General features: G+C 48.2%; 2 protein-coding genes across 7 annotated transcripts in view; one reads left to right on the forward strand and one right to left on the reverse strand.

The window, feature by feature from the left end:
• The window catches only part of TLN2 (talin 2), a 395,887-nt gene that overhangs the window by 16,367 nt on the left and 362,011 nt on the right, over window positions 1-17,509 (reverse strand). For all 6 annotated transcript variants that reach the window (XM_064485544.1, XM_064485540.1, XM_064485542.1 and 3 more), the window contains 4 exons: window positions 16,758-16,943; window positions 12,053-12,160; window positions 3,690-3,795; window positions 2,787-2,911 (listed from right to left, as the gene is read on the reverse strand). In XM_064485544.1, coding sequence (XP_064341614.1) covers window positions 2,787-2,911; window positions 3,690-3,795; window positions 12,053-12,160; window positions 16,758-16,943 — 525 coding nt within the window. The remainder of the gene's footprint in view (window positions 1-2,786; window positions 2,912-3,689; window positions 3,796-12,052; window positions 12,161-16,757; window positions 16,944-17,509) is intronic.
• LOC135321378 (gametocyte-specific factor 1-like) lies at window positions 15,823-16,432 on the forward strand. The gene has a single exon (XM_064486388.1). It carries the CDS (start codon window positions 15,888-15,890, stop codon window positions 16,389-16,391), a length of 504 nt encoding a protein of 167 aa, XP_064342458.1. The 5' UTR covers window positions 15,823-15,887; the 3' UTR covers window positions 16,392-16,432.

The following is a 17,509-nucleotide window of genomic DNA, read 5'->3' on the forward strand; positions in this document are numbered from 1 at the left end:
AGTTATGCCAACTCTGATCTTAACTGAAGGAACCCTTAGCTTTCTGTAAAAACCCAATGAAGAAGAATGTGAAAACAAATATACGTGCGTATGTGCACGACTGGGACATTGTGCTGTACAGCGGAAATAGACATATTATAACTGACTGTATTTCAATTAAAAAAACCCCAAAACACCCATACTGTAAACACAAAGGTTCGATGATCCCGGGGCAGCGTAGGGAGTGCCCGCTGGCTGACTTCAGAAGTCATCACTAATTTTTTAAGTGCTGCTACTTCTAAAACGTTGTTTTATAAAATTTAAAACACAGACCCTCTGACGGCCCCAATTCCATCATCATTCCCGTACATCCCCCACTGGTCTCCTTCATACGCAAGTGTCTTTTTTACAAAGTTGTGATCATACTGAGTACATAATTTCATACCCTGTTTGGTTTTCACTAAATATTAAGTCACAAGCATCCTCACACTACACAGTCCTGAAGACCATTATTTTTAACAGCTATATACTTTTCCTTCAAGGAGACGCTCAGGTCAGATCCAAATTCTTGTTACCATGAACAAGGATGCAAGGAACAATCCTCTTATGCACACAGAACTTTTCTCCTCTCTGGACTTCCTCCTCAGGACAGATTCCCAGAGGTCGGATGAATGGCTCAAAGGGTACTGGGAAACCAAACACTTCCCCTGTAGGGCTGTAGCAGGCTTTCTGACACTGGGTAGGCCCAGAGGACTGGTCTGGTCTGTAACTGACATCCAGAGCCCACACAACGCTGCTCCCAGCTCAGTCAATGCCTTCTGACTCTGCATTCCTAGAGCAGGGACGGTAACACTGCTGCCTTGTGGACTTGTTCCAAGGACCAGATGAGTTCATCCAGGTAAAGCACCCATAAGGTTGCTTAGCACATGCCTGGTGCTCAATCAATGTGAGCCTTTTGCATTTCCTTTCTTTTTCCTTTTTGTTAAGGCCATCAGCTCATGAATCTATGAAATAATATTTCTTTCAGGCATTTTTCCTAGGAGGTAGTAGATAAAAGTTCCAGAAGCACATTTTCAGTGATGGTGATATTGTCTGTCGGACACTGTGTTCTTAAATTATCTCATTTAATTGTTATATCAACAATCCTATGGGGGAGGAACTCTATAATGACTTTGGTTTGCAGATCAAGAACCATGAGATAAATCAAAGGCTGGACAGAGGGAAACCAGAATTCAGAGACAGACAGCACTCAGAAGGACCTTGCAAAGGACAACGGGAAAGGAACTGGGACAGCAGCTCTTGGAATGCGGTGAAGGGTTAATGTTAACAGCGCCAGGCTAATTCTCCAGGAGGAAGCATCAAGGACATGACTTCAGCACCAGCAGACAGAAGCCTTCCCAGGAGAGGAAAGTATGTGGTTGATCAGACAAGGCAAAGAAAAAACGAATGAAGTATAAAGTCTCTAACTCTCCGTCAGTGGTGCTTCTTGGTTGAAAGTACATCCACTCACGATGAACTTCTTTTATAAAGCAGAAACACAGACATAACCAGAAAATGGCATTGCCTTTTTACCTACACTTAGCTCTGAAGTTTGTGGAGAAAAACTTGGACCAACTGAGACCTCCTAAGAGCCTCCAGTTAAGGCCAGCAAAGAGGACCCTGGTAAACCCAAAAACCAGAAGCCAAAGCTCTTAAATTGCATCTTGATGAGAAATTCTAAAAATGCCTTTACCAAGTCTAGAGCAATGACTGGGAGATTGGTTCTAAGAATTTTATGGTTTTAAGAATGTCCACAAGCTTAGCAGATTCACTGTATGCTCATGTTGATTTTGCACACAGCAGTCAAGGAACTGTGGTTGAGTGCTGTGGTGAATTCCAGTACCCAAACTCCATCCTTTGGTTTTACATAAAAAAAAAAAAAAAAGGAGAATTTTAGGCATACCTAAACTGGAGGAATCCAACTTTTTTGGAAGAGAAAAGCCAGTTTTTACTTCCTAATGTATTTGGATCCTTGGAAAGGAGGTGAGGTTATGGGGACCAGCAGGGACTTGCTTGAATAGAAAGATAAAGAGGCCGCCTCTGGTTCCACCATCTTCCCGATGAAGACAGCCACTGGGGCAGGGGGATTACAGCTTCTTTACAGATTGAGCTTTGCCCCCCGCCCAGCACCAGCGTATCACCCTTTTATGTAATAATTGTCCTTTCTTAAACTGCCCTATCTTAAAGTGTCTCTTTCCTTTAAACGACTGTTTCTCTTAACACATACTCATAAACCTAATTAACTTTTTAAACTTATCTAGATGACAAACAGAGATGGAGAAAATATACCAGCCAAACACAGTCTCCAGCTTGTACTGAAAAAGTCTGTTACTGGGTCCACTTTGGAGGTTCGCCTTGCCCTCTACTGATTTTAAGAAAAGGAGAGACCCAGCATTGCTATTTCTCTGGAAGAAGCATTGTGGATACCAGAAAACTGGAGGGTGACAAACTCACATTCAGTAACAGGGACTTTCTATAGAAAACATTCAACACCTGCTTGACTTCATAGATTATAAATCAAAATTGTAAATACCTGGATTCTTCCTCCGGACACCCAAAGGTGTTTTTCCGGGTGGTGAATCTGAAAGACTCACCCTCGGGTTTTTTCCACGCCCTGTAAAAAGGCGCTGGGCAGGCAGAACAGGTTTGCAGCTTGCTAGTCTCATCACGGGGCAGGGGACACGCTCCCTGCACCCCCTCGCTCCATGTCACAGCCACCCACCGTAAGGCCTGTTGCCACCATCATGCAGCCACACGTGGACACTCACTTTTGGTTTTGCTCTTGGCTTCAGCTGCTCTAACTTCTTAGCAGCAGCCTCAATGGACGCCGCGGCCCCCAGTAATTCTGTTTCTGCAATGACGGTTGGGTCTTCTGGGTCCACCCACTCTGTTCCTAAAATCAGTCCAAAGAGGGTCATTTTTGGTAGCTGCAGATCTCGGGCAGTGACTTAATTACAAACAGCATCTGGACTGGCACGCAAGGGAGCTCCTCCAGCCGACTAGCTGCACTGTCCCCAGGGCTCTTCTCGCCAGCTCTTCCAGGATCAGCTGGGCAGGGATGGGGGCACCAGGCTGATCCTGGCTTTCTCCATCAGCTGTGCAGACAGCCCTACCGCAGGAGCAGCCACCACTGATAGCTTCAAAAAACTGAGGTCTCATAGACGAAGGCCAGCTTGAGGTTTACTCTGACCTGTAACTTAAAGGGAGCTCGTGAGGAACAGCCATTCCCCTCAACTCAAACACAGGGAAACTGATGAGGAAATCTTTTCTTGGTGAGTTGATTGCTTCTGTGTAACCATAAAGCAGGGTGCAAACAGTGTACCCAGAGACCACTGTTTATACATGAAGTATATTATTTGAATTAGAATAAATACTCTGACAAATGAAAATGCAGATAAAAATGAATGGCCAGACCCTTAAAAGAGAAGTGAGCAGTTCTAGATGGATCATGCCTTTTACGTAGGTGTACGTAATGCAAAGACTGGAGGAAAGACGTGTCTCAAGGATATTACTTTTTAAGTCTAATTCTACTTCCATTTGCTTTTTGGAAGGTTCCTCACTGTACTCCTTCCGACTGCATTTGCCCAGAAAGGGCCCGTGTCGGCCGCACACGCTCTCTGCTCGGTGTGCGAGCCCCGCCCCGCGAGGCGACACGGGAGCGCCCGGCCTACCTTTCATGGCCTCCGCTGCCTGGATGAGCTCGGTCACGGCGCCGGCGACCCGCTTGGAGAAAGCAGCCAGCTGGTGCTTGAGTTCCGGGGTTGGCTTCTGAAGAATCTACGGGTGAAGCACAGGTCAAACGCCTAAGGGGACGTGGCAGACATTGGGACAGGAAGCACACTCTTGCTGGTGGACAGAGAGTTGGACATCCCTATTTGAAGTTGCAGCTGTCACCAAGTGACTTCAGAAACTTAGAGGCAAACAGGTAAGACTCATTGGCTTTCAGTTTCCTCACGTGAGAAATGAAAAGTTGGGAACCAGGGGTTTCCCTAAGGTCTTTCTGACACATTTTCCTAAGATCCTAAGGGAGATGAAGTTCTTATTTGTCCTTTTACCTGCACCTAAAACAAATATATGCACACGAAAATTACCCAAAGTGTAAGAATGCTCTGAGGGAACACGAAAGCTCAAGGCTGCAGGTCGGCTGGTGCTTGTGACAAAGCAAATGTGAAGAAGAATGTGACTCAGGTGAGGTCATGGAGGAAGATTCCCCAAGGGGGCAACAGCCAACTCATCAGGAGAGGTTCTCCTCAAAGAGCGGTCCATTTCCAGGGTCTGGACTGCAAGCTCTCCTGGGAGAAGTCTTGAGGATTTTCCTTCTTTTATTTTTTAAGCCTTTTCTTTCTTTCTTTCTTTCTTTAAGTGGAAGTACTGCGGATTGAACCCAGGACCTGATGCATACTAAGCGTGCGTTCTACCATTGAGCTATACCTGATTTTCCTTCTTTTAAAACTAGTTTAAAGAGGTTTTTAAATTTGTCTTTTGCTTTTGGTTTTTTTCATGGCGTTAAAAAGGATACTGGAAATCCAATCCCCAATCCAACTTAAAGGACATCTCAGCTGGTTTCTTCTCAGATTCATTCAAGAATGTAAAGTAAAATTGGGATGAGAGTTCCTCACTGTTCTCCACCATGGATTTACATCTGAATTACACCATCTGGTTCCTCCCTAATCCTGAAATTCCTGGTTTCACCTGCTACTGGTTTGTGACACTGGGCAGATTACTGAAGCCCTCAGAACCTGTTTTCTGATCTGTAACCCTGGGATAATGCCTACTCCCCAGGACTGGCATAAAAATCAAACGGAGTAACACACAAGAAGTATCCTGTACAATGCCTGGAACACAGTAGGCATTCATTAGATGGTAATTCCCTTATTGGCGTCCCATTCCCTTTTCACCTGGCCAGGTATCATACTCTTTCTCACAAATCTGGAAAAGATGTCTTTCAGGCCCTAAAACTGTAAGGGAACTTGAAGAGAAGCTTGCTAAAAATTCTGGAGTTGGGGGTGTTAATGGAGTCACACTCTGACCAGGCTCAGGCATGCTAGTGCATAGAAGACATTATGTTATGCACCTGAACTGATTAAAGATTTTTGAGCATCACTTCACATGCATCTATCCTTACCCTCCTTTCTCTTGCTATCTACTGAATTTTATATTTGCTACTGTTCTGTGATTTCAGCTGCTCTGTTATTCTCATCCTCTCCTCCTAGGACCTACCTACACATATCACCATGCAGGTATTAACTCAGTACAAAGCTGTGAATGGGTGAACAAATGAATGGATGAGTGAAAAACAGACCAACACACTACTGGAGACGGGTCCTAATATGATGGCATCCGAGGCCAGTTCCAAAAGAGCACCAGAACCACGGACAGGCGGGTTGGGGCAGAGGGTGCTGGCTGGTGCCTTTTACTTCTAACACAGCCAGTGGGCAGACAACGGAGTTACACGTAGGTTCCAGAGTCAATGCACATGAATAATTATGATCCAGTTACTTACTCTCTCTCTAAGCCTCAGTTTACTTATCTATTAAATAAGCAAAACAAGTTGTCCTAAATGTTTACTATTTCAGATGTAAGACACATTGTAGTTTTATTTTCATATTTATCCAAGTTCTATCTGCACTTTTTTCTGTGTTTTCTCAAATCTCTGCATTGCTGCATTTTCTTTTTTAATATACATTTGTCCCCAACCCCTCAAGACACTATTATGAAATGAAAATATAAAAGACATCCTATGAGAAAGTCTTTGCAGGAAAAATATTTGAGTGATGAAATAAAAATCCACATTTTAAAGCAAGGCAACAAAATTTCAACATAAAACTTCTCTGCCCTTTGGCATCCTCCCTCCCCTCCCCTCCAGTGCACATTGTGAATGTGCATTGTGTGTTAGCCAGACCGTCCCAACAGCAGAAACACCTGTTCAGCCACAAAGATCAATTTTTCCTCTTCTGATGTCAGCCATGTAACTCCTTAGAAGATAACATTCCTTTCTTAATCCCGTAAGGGGTCACGATGACCCACCACTCACCCTGTACACCCAGACATCTTGGGTGAACTCTATGTACGATGACAATGTATCATTCCCCTTAAAGGTGTTGATTGGTGCAGAACAGACTGTTCAGACAAGCTGGGGAGATACTGGGCCGCATCTAATGGAAATTCTTCACTTATATATTTACTTAGGACCTTATTGTCGTCTTTTTTTTTTTTTTTTTTTTTAGGAGAGGAGGTAATTAGGTTTATTTATTCATTTCTTGATGGAGGTACTGGGGATTGAATCCAGGACGTCATGCATGCTAAGGAGGCACTCTAACCACTGAGCTATACCCTCTCCCCCACTTACGACCTTATGAATGTTACTAGCTATATTACTTGTATTCTGCCAATTTTGCAAGATTATTGTTTCTTGCATTACCAAATGTGTGACTGAGCCTCAGATAAAATTAATGATGATTAGGTGACTTTAAATGATTGACCAAATATATAGTTCCATAAGATCAATGATTTTAATAGTGTAATTCGAGACATGGGAAGAAACAATAAGAGGGAACCATTTCTTGGACCATAACAGACTAGTGAGACAGACAGTCCAGAGGCCTTTGGATACTGTTAACAAGGTCTAGTCTAGTAATAGTACCCCGAGTGGCCTATCAATGAGATCCTCGTCTGACTTGGGAGTGAACATTCCCAGTGTCGTGGAACAAATTGGTCACAAAATGCCTTCCAACTCTTGGTCTAAGTTAAGACTGAAAGGGAAAGGACTGTAAAATAAAGCATGTTGTCCACCATCTGGTCTGTAAGAATTAAGTCACGACCCACTGCGTGACGACCTACGAAATACTCTGGAAGAAATTCAAGGCAAAGCTTAGGATGAAGCACTTTGTTCCCCAGGAAAACTGACAGAACTGGCCCTCAGACAGCTAGATATTTTTAGGAGAAATTTTTTACAACCTGGATTTTTGCATCTTTCCATACTTAGAAAAGCACTAAAACCATCAACTAACATGTCTGTTCCTCATGACCAGCAGCAGTCTTCTGCTGAGAGATGTTCTTGAACAGCACACACACACCTTTGCCAAAACCACAGATACACTGACCTTGCCCCCTTCCCCGAGCTCTCTGAGACTGTCACTTAGGTTACAATCCTCAGGTTGGCTCAAATGAAATTATTCCTTTCTTTCTTAGATTGCTGTTCATTGTTTTCATTGACATGACAAAGAACTCCTATCTAGAAAATATAAAGAAACCTAAGAGTCAAAAGCCTAAAAGACAAAAACCCAATAAAAATGGCAAAAGATCTGAACAGACACTTCATTTAAGAAGACATACAGAAGGCAAACAGGTACAGAAAAGGTACTCAATGTCGCAAATTAAAACGGTGGCGAGATACCACTAGACACCACTAGAACGGCTAAAATTAAGGACTGCCCATTCTAAGTGCTCACAAAAACAAGGAGACACTGGAACTCTCATATCCTGCTGGTGGGAATAACCTCTTAAAAAAAGAATTTGGTAGTTTCCTAAGAAGTTAAAAATATACCTACTCTGTGATATAAACGTTCCACTTCTAGGTATGTATCCAAGAGAAATGAACACATACAGGCAGAAAGATTTGTATACAGGACATTCTTTGCAGCTTTAGTTGTAATAATCAAATCTGGAAACAACCCCAGTGTCCATCAACAGGTGAACAGATGAACAATTATGATATATCCATGTGACAGACTACTACTAGCAATGAAAGGGGACAAGTTATTGGTACACGTAACAACATGGATGGAATTGGAAATACTGATGCCGATTCAAAGAAGCCAGACAAAAAAGGGCACATGCTATATAGTTTCTTTTATGTAAAAGTCTGGAAAATGCCAACAAATCTATAACAACAAAAAGCAGATCAGTGCTTTCCTGGAAATTTTGAGGAACAATGGGTATATTCATTATTTTGATTGTGGCTTCTGCTTTCACAGATGTATTTGGAGAGCAATATTCAAACTGTACACTTTAAATATGTGTTTATTGCTTGTTAGCTGTAGTTGTATTGTAAGCCTCAGCAAAGCTGACACAAAAGTTCAGGGTGTGGTGGGGAGACTCACTTCAATCAGCAGAGCGGAGTGGTGAAGGGTATCTGTCTTTAAAAGAGCCTTGATGGAGAGAGAGAACCACCTCTGTGCACACTCTGGCTCTAAGAAAGGGAACGGCCCCACGGTAAAGCACCCTATTCACATAAGGTAGGAGCAAAGGAGTTCCGTTTTTATTCTGCAATTAAGTCAACGTGATCTCTAATAGCAGGCAACAGACAGAACCAAATTAAAGTTCTGCTGGTGGGAGCAGGGCTAATGTTAACCCTGTCAAAGGTCTCGTGTTGCAGGTCAGCAGCAATACTGAACTGCAGTCGCTGCAGAGGCCAAGGGGCTGCTGCTCGCCCTGCAGAACAAATTCCCCGCGATAAACCAGCCAACAGCAAACGCAGGAGGCCGACACTGCCCCAACAGGCACGTCTACGGCTTCATAAAGCAGCTCCCAGGGCAGCGAGGACTGCACTCTACCTAAATCAGGCCCCACTGTTTGCTGACTGCTCACTGGATTCTCAAAAAAAAAAAAAAAAAAAAAGAAAAAGTCCCCAAGGAGGGGTTCTTGATCTGGAGTGTCTTAATTTCCAAGAGGATCCAGCTGGTCCCCTGATCTAGGGACCCTCTTAACAGTTTAAGGGACATTTGTGTTGATGTTTCTCTGATGAAGGGGAAGTGGGAAATGAGCTTTCAGCTCAAGGGGGCCCAAGATCCACGAAACGTTAAGAAAGCTGAAATCGTGACAGTTATTTGAGCCCAGCTAGAGAAAAAGGAGAATGGTGTTGGTAAAGGACACAAAATTAATTATTATTGATTATTTCTTTAAAAAAATAAGGGTCTGAACCAAAGAAAACATCAGCAAAATTAGTTATAGATGCTAGACATACAAATGTTGATATGGTTTTCTGTGTTTTTAAATTTTTTCTAAAGTAAAACTAAAATATATAAGCCAGTCAAAAAAGGTGAAGGAGCCTTGGCTCCAGGATACTTGAACTGAACCAGGTTAAAGCTGCATGATTTTCTCTGCCGTTTCATGTGTCTGAAGTTAAGCAAAGCAGCTACTGAAGACAATCGCTAACCTTCCTTGCACCACCCGAGGGTGACCTCAGCTCGTTCTTCTGAATTCCGGGACGCTTTCTCCAAACCTTCATTTCTACTGTTCTCGTCCCCCTTTTGCAAAAACTGGGCAGCGATCTAGCCTTTCTTCAGCTTTCAGAAATCTTATTAATTCTCTTTGGTCAACAAAAACAAGAAGTCAGCTTTACAAGGGATCCAGGAGGACTATCTTAAGATCTGTTCTGGTTCCAATTTAGGCTGACTTTCTTTCCTGGATGGAGATACTGTGGTCACCTGCTGCCATGTGTCTTCCCATAAAGACCATCGCTCCCCCTACTAACAACCTCTGCCCCCAACATGTGATGTGGGGCCTCCCTGCAGTATGTGCTCTTCCTGCTGATCATCATTAGGGCTCCTGCCTGACACAGAAATTAGGTGGCTGTAAAGCTGGGGTCTCTGAATGTACAGCCTGGGAATGGCTTGGAGGTCTTCCCTAACGTGCACTGAGGCCCTGGACCCCTTGGCCTCCTCCTGGGCAAAGAGGCCAACCATGCCCCTGCCCCCCCAGGAGGCCTTGTCCTCTTTTGCTCACCAACACAAGGTGGGCATGGCGAGGGGAGTGGGGAGCAGAGAGGAAGCACTTTGGTGGACACAGCACCGGGTGCCCAGACCTTGGGAAAAGGTCTCAGGTTGGCTTGAGGTCAAGGAGGGGACCCTATAAGGGCTCCCTTGACTTTCTGTTTGGGGAGAAACTTCTGAAGTCAAATGCTGGCACCTGGCTTCTCAGGAAGAGAGACCTCTTTTCTGCGGTCTACACCGTCTTTGTGCCGAGGAGGGCAACCAGAGATCTCCACTCCACTCAGTGCCTTAAAGGCTGTTGCCTCCTTTCCATCGGCTTCGTGGATTTGTTGGAGGCGCCACAGCAAGGGGACCCCCTACGGAGTGACATCTTGTTAAATGGCTCACCCAGAGCACAGGAGTGCAGGGGCCCGGACCTACCGACGCTGGGTCAGCTGTCAGCACGGCGCAGGTGCAGGAAAAGATACGGTTTGACCAAGAAACAACTGGAGAGAAGGGGCAAAGTGAGGATCCTTCACGTTGAAAGCGGATCCCAGTATCAAACGAACAAGACGAAAACAAAAGCACGAAAGAGAGAGACAAGGAGAAACGGGGTGTCAGGGGAGAGCCCCGCCGTCGGAAGCCATGAGGGCGCTGTTGCCGCAGCCACGCAGCCCCGCTCGGCCAGGACGGCGCCGTCCAGGAGGGTGTCAACGAAGCACGTGCAGCCGTGAGCTCAGCCAGAGCCCCGGGCTCCCGGCAGTCTCACTCAGCCCTGAACCAACGCCCTCCTAGCAGCTGAGGAAACTGGAGCCCGGATGAGACGGTGGTCGTGCAGTCACTCACCTGGCAGAGCTGGACTTTGAACTCAAGGGTTCTAAACCCAAGCCGAAGCCTTCCTCCACTCTGCTTCCTCACGTTTGGGTATGACAACATTCCACGTGACAAGGCGCAGATCGTCCCATTAAGAAAAAGACACCTTTTGGGAGCCCTGCTGGCTTCATTCTCTTTATGCTGAATTTCCTGCTAAGCATGTTCACGGGCTGAACACTTCACATCCCAACCCTGACGGCTGCTTTGGCTGGGGAGGCTCATGCCTGTGAACGTGGACTGTCCGAGATATTCCTGCCTTGGCCTGTGGGCCATGTGCTGGTTTCTACCCACGAGAGTTCAGGTTTTGGGAGCCCGATGTTAGTAACCCCGGACCAGCAACTCTCACAAAAAGATAATCCTTTTGCATTGACCACAGTTACTTGGGTGAAGAATAAATGTGATGCTCCCTTCAAAGGCCTGAAACGCTTAACATCAGAAGGTAATTTATGTATACGAAGGCAGTGAAATGCAAGAATGCGCAGAACGGGGAATAGTAAGTGGGGTTTGGTCCCTGGTCTGTCATCAGTAGCCGGGGGACCTCAACCAGGCCCCTGAACTTCTTTGGGTCTTGGATCATTCCTTTGCTCTGCCAGCCTCACGTGGTTGCACAAAAAGAGAAAAATGTCTATGTCCAACAGACAAAAGGCTTGCTAGTCTTTAAGGAACACATACTGTATATGTGAAAGTAGCCTCCACCCGTTTTTTTTAGGTTTGGGGAGGAGCAAGGGCAATGAAGCGAGGGGAGCCATCATAACTTCTCTTCTGGGGTGTTGGTGACTCCCGAACAAGCTCTCCCCAAGACCCACCCCAGTTCTAAACATGGCTCCCAGGAATGGACAGGGACAGACGCACACCGGATATAACTTCTTGGTTCCCCACGTCTGGGGGAAGACAAGCCACCCTAAGAACTGGGAGCTGGTGCCAGCCTGAGCTCCCACCCGGGCACGCCAGGCTGGTGGAAGGTCATCAGAGGAAGGGAAGTGTCATTCTCAGTGTGGTCTAAGCCACTCACTGAAGGCCTAGAGAAGTCAGGAGAGGCCAGTAGGTCTCCTGTAGCCGCAGTGATGTTTCAGCTTCTCACGGAGTCTAGTCCGGCTGTTTCAGGAGAGTTCCTTGTCCTTGCAGGGTGGACTGGGGTTTTCCTAACAGGACGTCCAGATCCTCTTTCAGAGGTGGCTCTCTTTGTCCCACCTGTTTTGCCCCTCACTCGGCCCACCCACCCCTCTTTCACACTGGTCTCGCCTCTCTGGTGCAGCGAGAGAGCTGGGCTCTCCTGCATGCCAAGTGCGCCTTCCTCCAGACCACATTCACGTCTTGTGTGCTGGAGCAGTGAGACACGGCCTCACTCCAGACCCAGCCTCACCAGTGGGGCCTGCATGACTCTCTAAGAGGGGTTTTCCTGAGCAAAGGATGCTCTGTGTCCACATTAGCTCCTCCCCAGCCCCACCCTGGCCCACGCCCCTCCTCACCACCAAGACGTGCTCGAGAAGGTCCAGGTAGCCGAGGGTGCACTCTGTCCCGTAACGCAAGGCTCTGGTGCGCACCTCCTCACTGACATCAGGGTGGAAGGATGCTTGCTGGAGAGAGAAAGGAACGGGGACGTCTTAAATCAGGAAGAGGCACGTGGTAAGTGGACCAGGCAGCCAGGTGGGGTCCCCTGCCCAGCAATGTTGTGCAGCCCTGGACCCAGAGGCAGGAGTCCTCAATTCGGGAATTCCTTCTTACCTGGAGCGCCCTCTCTGAGGAACCTCTCCTGCCTCCCTGGGGAGAGGGGGGCCCTCCTCCACCTGTCTCCACTGCAGGATCTCTGACCACAGGTTGTGTCTTGCTTTTTAAAGTGCCCCTGGGCCAGGCAAAAGCAAGTGAATCTGGCCCCTCTTTCCTTCCTTTCTCACTGGCAGCCCCCTACCTTTTATTTAAAGGTAGGAAATTCCACAGGCACTAAGATGTCCAGGAAAGATTCATGACTGGGGCTTACAGCAGGAGCCAGCCCGTCCGGGGATCAGCCTGTCTCACTCCAGTGGCGGGAGGTGTCCTGCAGACCCCTCACTGCTCACAGGCTCACCACACCTGGGGTCCTCACTACGTGACCTGACCACACCGCAGTCACGGTGAGTCTCCCGACCAGGGCCCTCCGGCTCCCGGGAACCTTCAGAGGGGGAGCTCCTCAGTCACTCAGAGGCGCCATAAATAACTCATATCACATTATACACGTCGAGATAAGCGAGCCGGGACATATGGTTAACACAGCATCGGGCCCTTTCTGCTTGTACTTGTGACCTGCAGATACATCATTTCAGACAGCACACCCATTCACAGGGTTGCCAGATGAACTGCAGAACAGCCAGTTACATCTGAATTGCGAACAGACAATGAAAAATTTTAGCTGAAGTATAAGACAGCCTGTTTTTTATGTGCTCAGTCTGGCAACCCTACCCACTTAGCCTTTCCTCCTGCTATACCCTTGCTCTGGAAGAACCAGAGAGTGCGTACAGGATACTATAAAATAGAAAACTGCAAATAAATCACAAATCAGGGCAAATACAAATCACACATTAGGATAAAATGTTGGGGCAGTAGGGGAATAACGACCAGCCTCCCCGCTTCCTCCAATCAAGGCCCCCTCTCCCTAGGAGGGGGGTATGTTGAGGGAACACTGGGGAACATGGTCCGTTTCCTGCCCCTCAAAGCATCCCAGGATGAGTGGGGATAATTCGTGAGGCCAGCATCTGTCACTTACAAGCTGGTTTGACTCAGCTGGGGACCGACGGGTCATGCCTTTAACTCCTCCCATGTTTTACTCCGCCTGGCTCCCCTGTGTCTCCCAGGGTGAGGACACAGCTGGTCTGGGGTGATGACACCCCCTTCCCCGGGGGAAGGCCAGGGCTATGATGCTTTTCAGCATCACCTCCCGTAGGTCACGTCAGGGCCCTCATGAGAGTTGTGTGGGGCTGACGGTGACTGCTGCTCAGTCACGGCTGCTGGCTTGGCTCTAACTTGCTAGAACCCTCTGGGAGAGCCATCTAGCAGTAATTAAAATGTCCTACCATTTGACCTGCTAATTCTGCTTCTGAGAATCTCACATAAGGATATTATTCAAAGCACAGAAAAAATGGATATGCCCAAAGATGTTCACTGCAGTAAAGCTGATGATTAAAAAAACGTACAGACAATCTAAATATCTGATAGTGGGGGAAAGAGTATATTCACAGAGTATTCTGTGGTCATTAAAGAGTCAGTTACAATGACTCACAGTAACACAGAAACAGTCATATAACATTCATTGGTATAGGAGATAGAAAATTGTCTCTAATGTAGACATAAGCACATGAAAGTAAGGCCAGAAAGAAACAGACACTAGAATTAACTTAGGGTGTAGACGGCCTTGTCCCCACTGGAGCAATTAGTGTAGTCCTCCCTGTGTGGTAAGACGAGTCAGCGTGTAACCTGTTGCACCTCCGTCTCTTCCCTGGCTGCCCCGCTCAGCCCCAAAGGTGGTGCTCGGATATGGCCATGTGGCCCTCTGCTTAGCACGCAGCAGGTTCCTCCCTGACCGCCCACTGCGCATCCCTGGTTTTCTGTATATTCCTGCTGCACTCCCCTTCTGGCAAGCGGCTTCACTTCCTTTCTGTGAAGGGACGGGGAATACAGGAGACCAGAGGAAAACTAAGTGTTAAGTCCCACCCTCACAGGAGCCTCAGGGCTCAGCGGTGACACCTGTCATCACACCTAGTACTGGCGTGTGAAGCCCCAGCTGTTACTGTGTCCTGCAAAACTACATGGCCCGATCCCGGCGTGGGGTAACAGTGAGGAGCTGAGACTGGGCAAACGGGGAATGTATTTCAACCCTTAACCTGCTCCTCTGAAAACAGGAGGACGGGTGTTAAGGAAGAGACGAAAATCTGAGCTGCCTTCCATTTCCACCTTAATCTGTTCAATTTCCCCCTTTCGTTTCACGTCTGTCACAGGGAGACCCAAGTACCCGACAGTCGTCAACCACAGCGACCTGGAGCTCTGTGGCTGGGAGGCCCCGGGCGGCAGCAGCAGCTGGCCCTGAACGCAGGAGACATCACTGCAGCTCTGGTTCTGACTGTAACAGTGCGTGACCTTGGTCATGCCACTTCATGTCTCCATCCTGTGTCATCATCCGTCAAATTAGGAAGAACTCCCCTTACCCTTCCCACCTAGGACCAAATGACAGAACGCACCTGCCAGCCCTTCAGAAACTAGGAGGTGCCCTGCATGGACACCGTGATGACGTTCAGGCCCCATCCTGCTGGGTCAAGGCTACTCTGACTGAGGCTGTAACCCTTTCGGGAGTTACCACTTCTGCCAGGGCAGATGCCATGGGGTGCTTCAAAACTGTACTGGTGGCCTTGGGAGAGTCTACACTCCCTGACCCAGCACACATGGTCCTCATGACAGTGGTCCTACCACCTTGCCACCTTCTTCTGCCCCCACCCCACCACTCCCTAGGCTCTACCCTCCCCCACACCCAGGAGACCAGGAAATGCAGTGCTGTCTCCCAGGCCGGGCCCTCGCACGCCCATCCCTTCTGCCGCGTGACAGCCAGTCCATCCTACCCCTTAGAGGAACCTCAGAAGCCAGTGTCGGACCTGCCAGCAGCTCTCCCCACAGCTCACTTCACCACAGAGAAGGGCTCTGTTCCCGAAGCCCCCACACTGCAACAGCTGCTTTCCACCTTCCATGGTTCACCCCACCTGCCCGCCATGGCAGGGGGTCATCTCCCCATCACCGAGCAGAAGCCAGCGTCCCTGGGATGCAGCTATCCTGAGAAGGGTGAAGGGCTGTGGTGGGGGGTGCTCAATAGCAGTGGGGTGGGGGCTCTTAGGGGCCCTCTTGATTAATAGATAAAAAAATAATGTGAAGGTTGTAAAGCTCAGGTCTCCCCAGCTCCCTCCCCAAGCACCGCCTCAGGGTGGCCGCCCTGGGTGTCTCCCCAAGGATCAGAAGAACCTCTCCAGGACGTCTGGCCCAGAGAGCAAAAAGGCAGATCCCTGACGCTCTGTTTGGTTCCTCTAACTCACTCCGCAACCCAGTTAGGGCAACACCCCTCCTGGCACAGAGCAGCTGACCTATGGAGGCAGGAAAGGGCGCAGGCAGACGAGGGGTGCGGCTTTCCTTTGGAGGGCCTGGAACAAAAGGCCACAGTCCCTCCTTGCTACTGCTGAGCGGCTGCCCTCGTAGGAAGGCGTCCTGTCTACTTAGAACCGGGGGGCGAAGGCGACTGTCGGGGGAGCGTGTCTCGGCCAAGCACTTGGACTTGGCTCCTTCATCTCCAACATGGAAGAAACCTACATCGATCCCCTGGACCCTGAAAAGCTATTACAATTCCCCTATGATAAAAACCACCAGATCAGGGCCTGCAGGTTTCCTTATCATCTTATCAGGTGCAGAAAGAATCATCCTGATGTCACACACAAACCGGCTACTTGTCCCTTCAGTGCTCGCCATCAGGTTCCTCGGGCTGAAATCAGTCATCATATCTCAAGCCGTGATGACAAAAGCTGCACTGAGCAGGATACAGTCAACCAAACCAGGAACCTTGGACAAGAGACTCTGGCTGAGAGCACACGGCAGTGCCCTCCTTGCGATGAAGACTGGGATAGAGATTTGTGGGAACAGAAAAGCACCCCTTTTGTCTGGGGCACAGCCAACTACTGTGGCAACAACAGCCCTGCAAGCAACACAGTTATGGAACGTAAGAGTAACCCGGCTTCAGGCATGCGCATTCCCAAGCCTCTGCCGTATGTTCTGCTGTGGGAAAACAGTGGGAATGCACAGTAACTGAACATCTCATCTAATGCCAGACCCTAGAAGACTCTTGCTTCTTCCTGCTACCGTGGGTTCTTCATTTTTTTTCCTCCTAATCTAATTATAGAAAGATAAATTGTGGTTTTCAAAAAAAAAAAAAAAAAAAAGAACTGGGAGGAAAAGTGGGAGATTAAGTCCACAAGCAGACCCCACCGCCCTCAAACACAGAACCGCTCAGAACCACCTCCCGAGGGCTGGTGCACACCCGCCTTCAGCGCGCGTGCTGTTACCCAGGTAAAGGCACTGAGCTGCTCCCTTTCGCATGCGGCTGGCTGAACCCAGCAGCTCAGCCCTGACAGAGCACCGCCTACCCACCCAAAACAATGCCAAGGCCTCTACCTTGCAGGCCGTCAACATATCCGACACGGCCTTCCGGCTCAGGTTGGCGGTGGCAATCACGTCCTCCTGTCGACACGAGTTCCCAGCGGCCACGGCTTTGGCTGTTGCCATGGTGATGCCTTTTGTCATCCTGATGGATTCTTCAGGTGATGACGTCTTTTCAGGTACCTCTTTTGACTGGAATACCTGGAAGTTAGAAACCGAAGAGCTGAAAAAATCAGAAAGGGAAGGACAAGAATAACTTCTGCTTCTCCTACGGGGCTACAATGTCTGAAAAGCGAGCCAGTCGGGGGAGAAACCGTCAAATGGCAGGAAATTAGAAGTTTAATTTGAGTGCAGTCCTATCATTCTTGCTCTCAAGATTCTTGCGTGGATAAGCCTCGCATACCTGTACTTGGCATTCACGGGACAACATGGGGACGGAGACACATCTCCAGCGTTAACCCGTTCGCCGTTGGAAGCTGACACTCAGTGTTTATCAACTGCCCCCGGGGGAGGGGGTGGTGTGGCTTCCCAGGTCTCCTGCCCCATTCCTGCTGGTGCTTCAGCAGCTTCCAGAGACACTGCAGCCTCAGTGCTGGTTCCAGGGCAGGACTCACCTGCAGGCATCACTTTGGACTCAGCTTTCTCTCTTTAAGAGGGTGTGGGGCTGGGGGAAACGAAGTATTCAGTTTCTTCTATTCTTAGCCTGTCTTACAAATAAAACTGCATAACTGTGTGGAGGTGTTCATGTCAAGTGAGCCACGGTGACA

The sequence above is a fragment of the Camelus dromedarius genome, chromosome 5, assembly GCF_036321535.1.
Source record: "Camelus dromedarius isolate mCamDro1 chromosome 5, mCamDro1.pat, whole genome shotgun sequence".
Taxonomy (NCBI): domain Eukaryota; kingdom Metazoa; phylum Chordata; class Mammalia; order Artiodactyla; family Camelidae; genus Camelus; species Camelus dromedarius.

Bases quoted from the DNA above. Each gene is read 5' to 3' on its own strand.
- LOC135321378 (XM_064486388.1), top strand. From the start codon at position 15,888: ATGGAAGAAACCTACATCGATCCCCTGGACCCTGAAAAGCTATTACAA.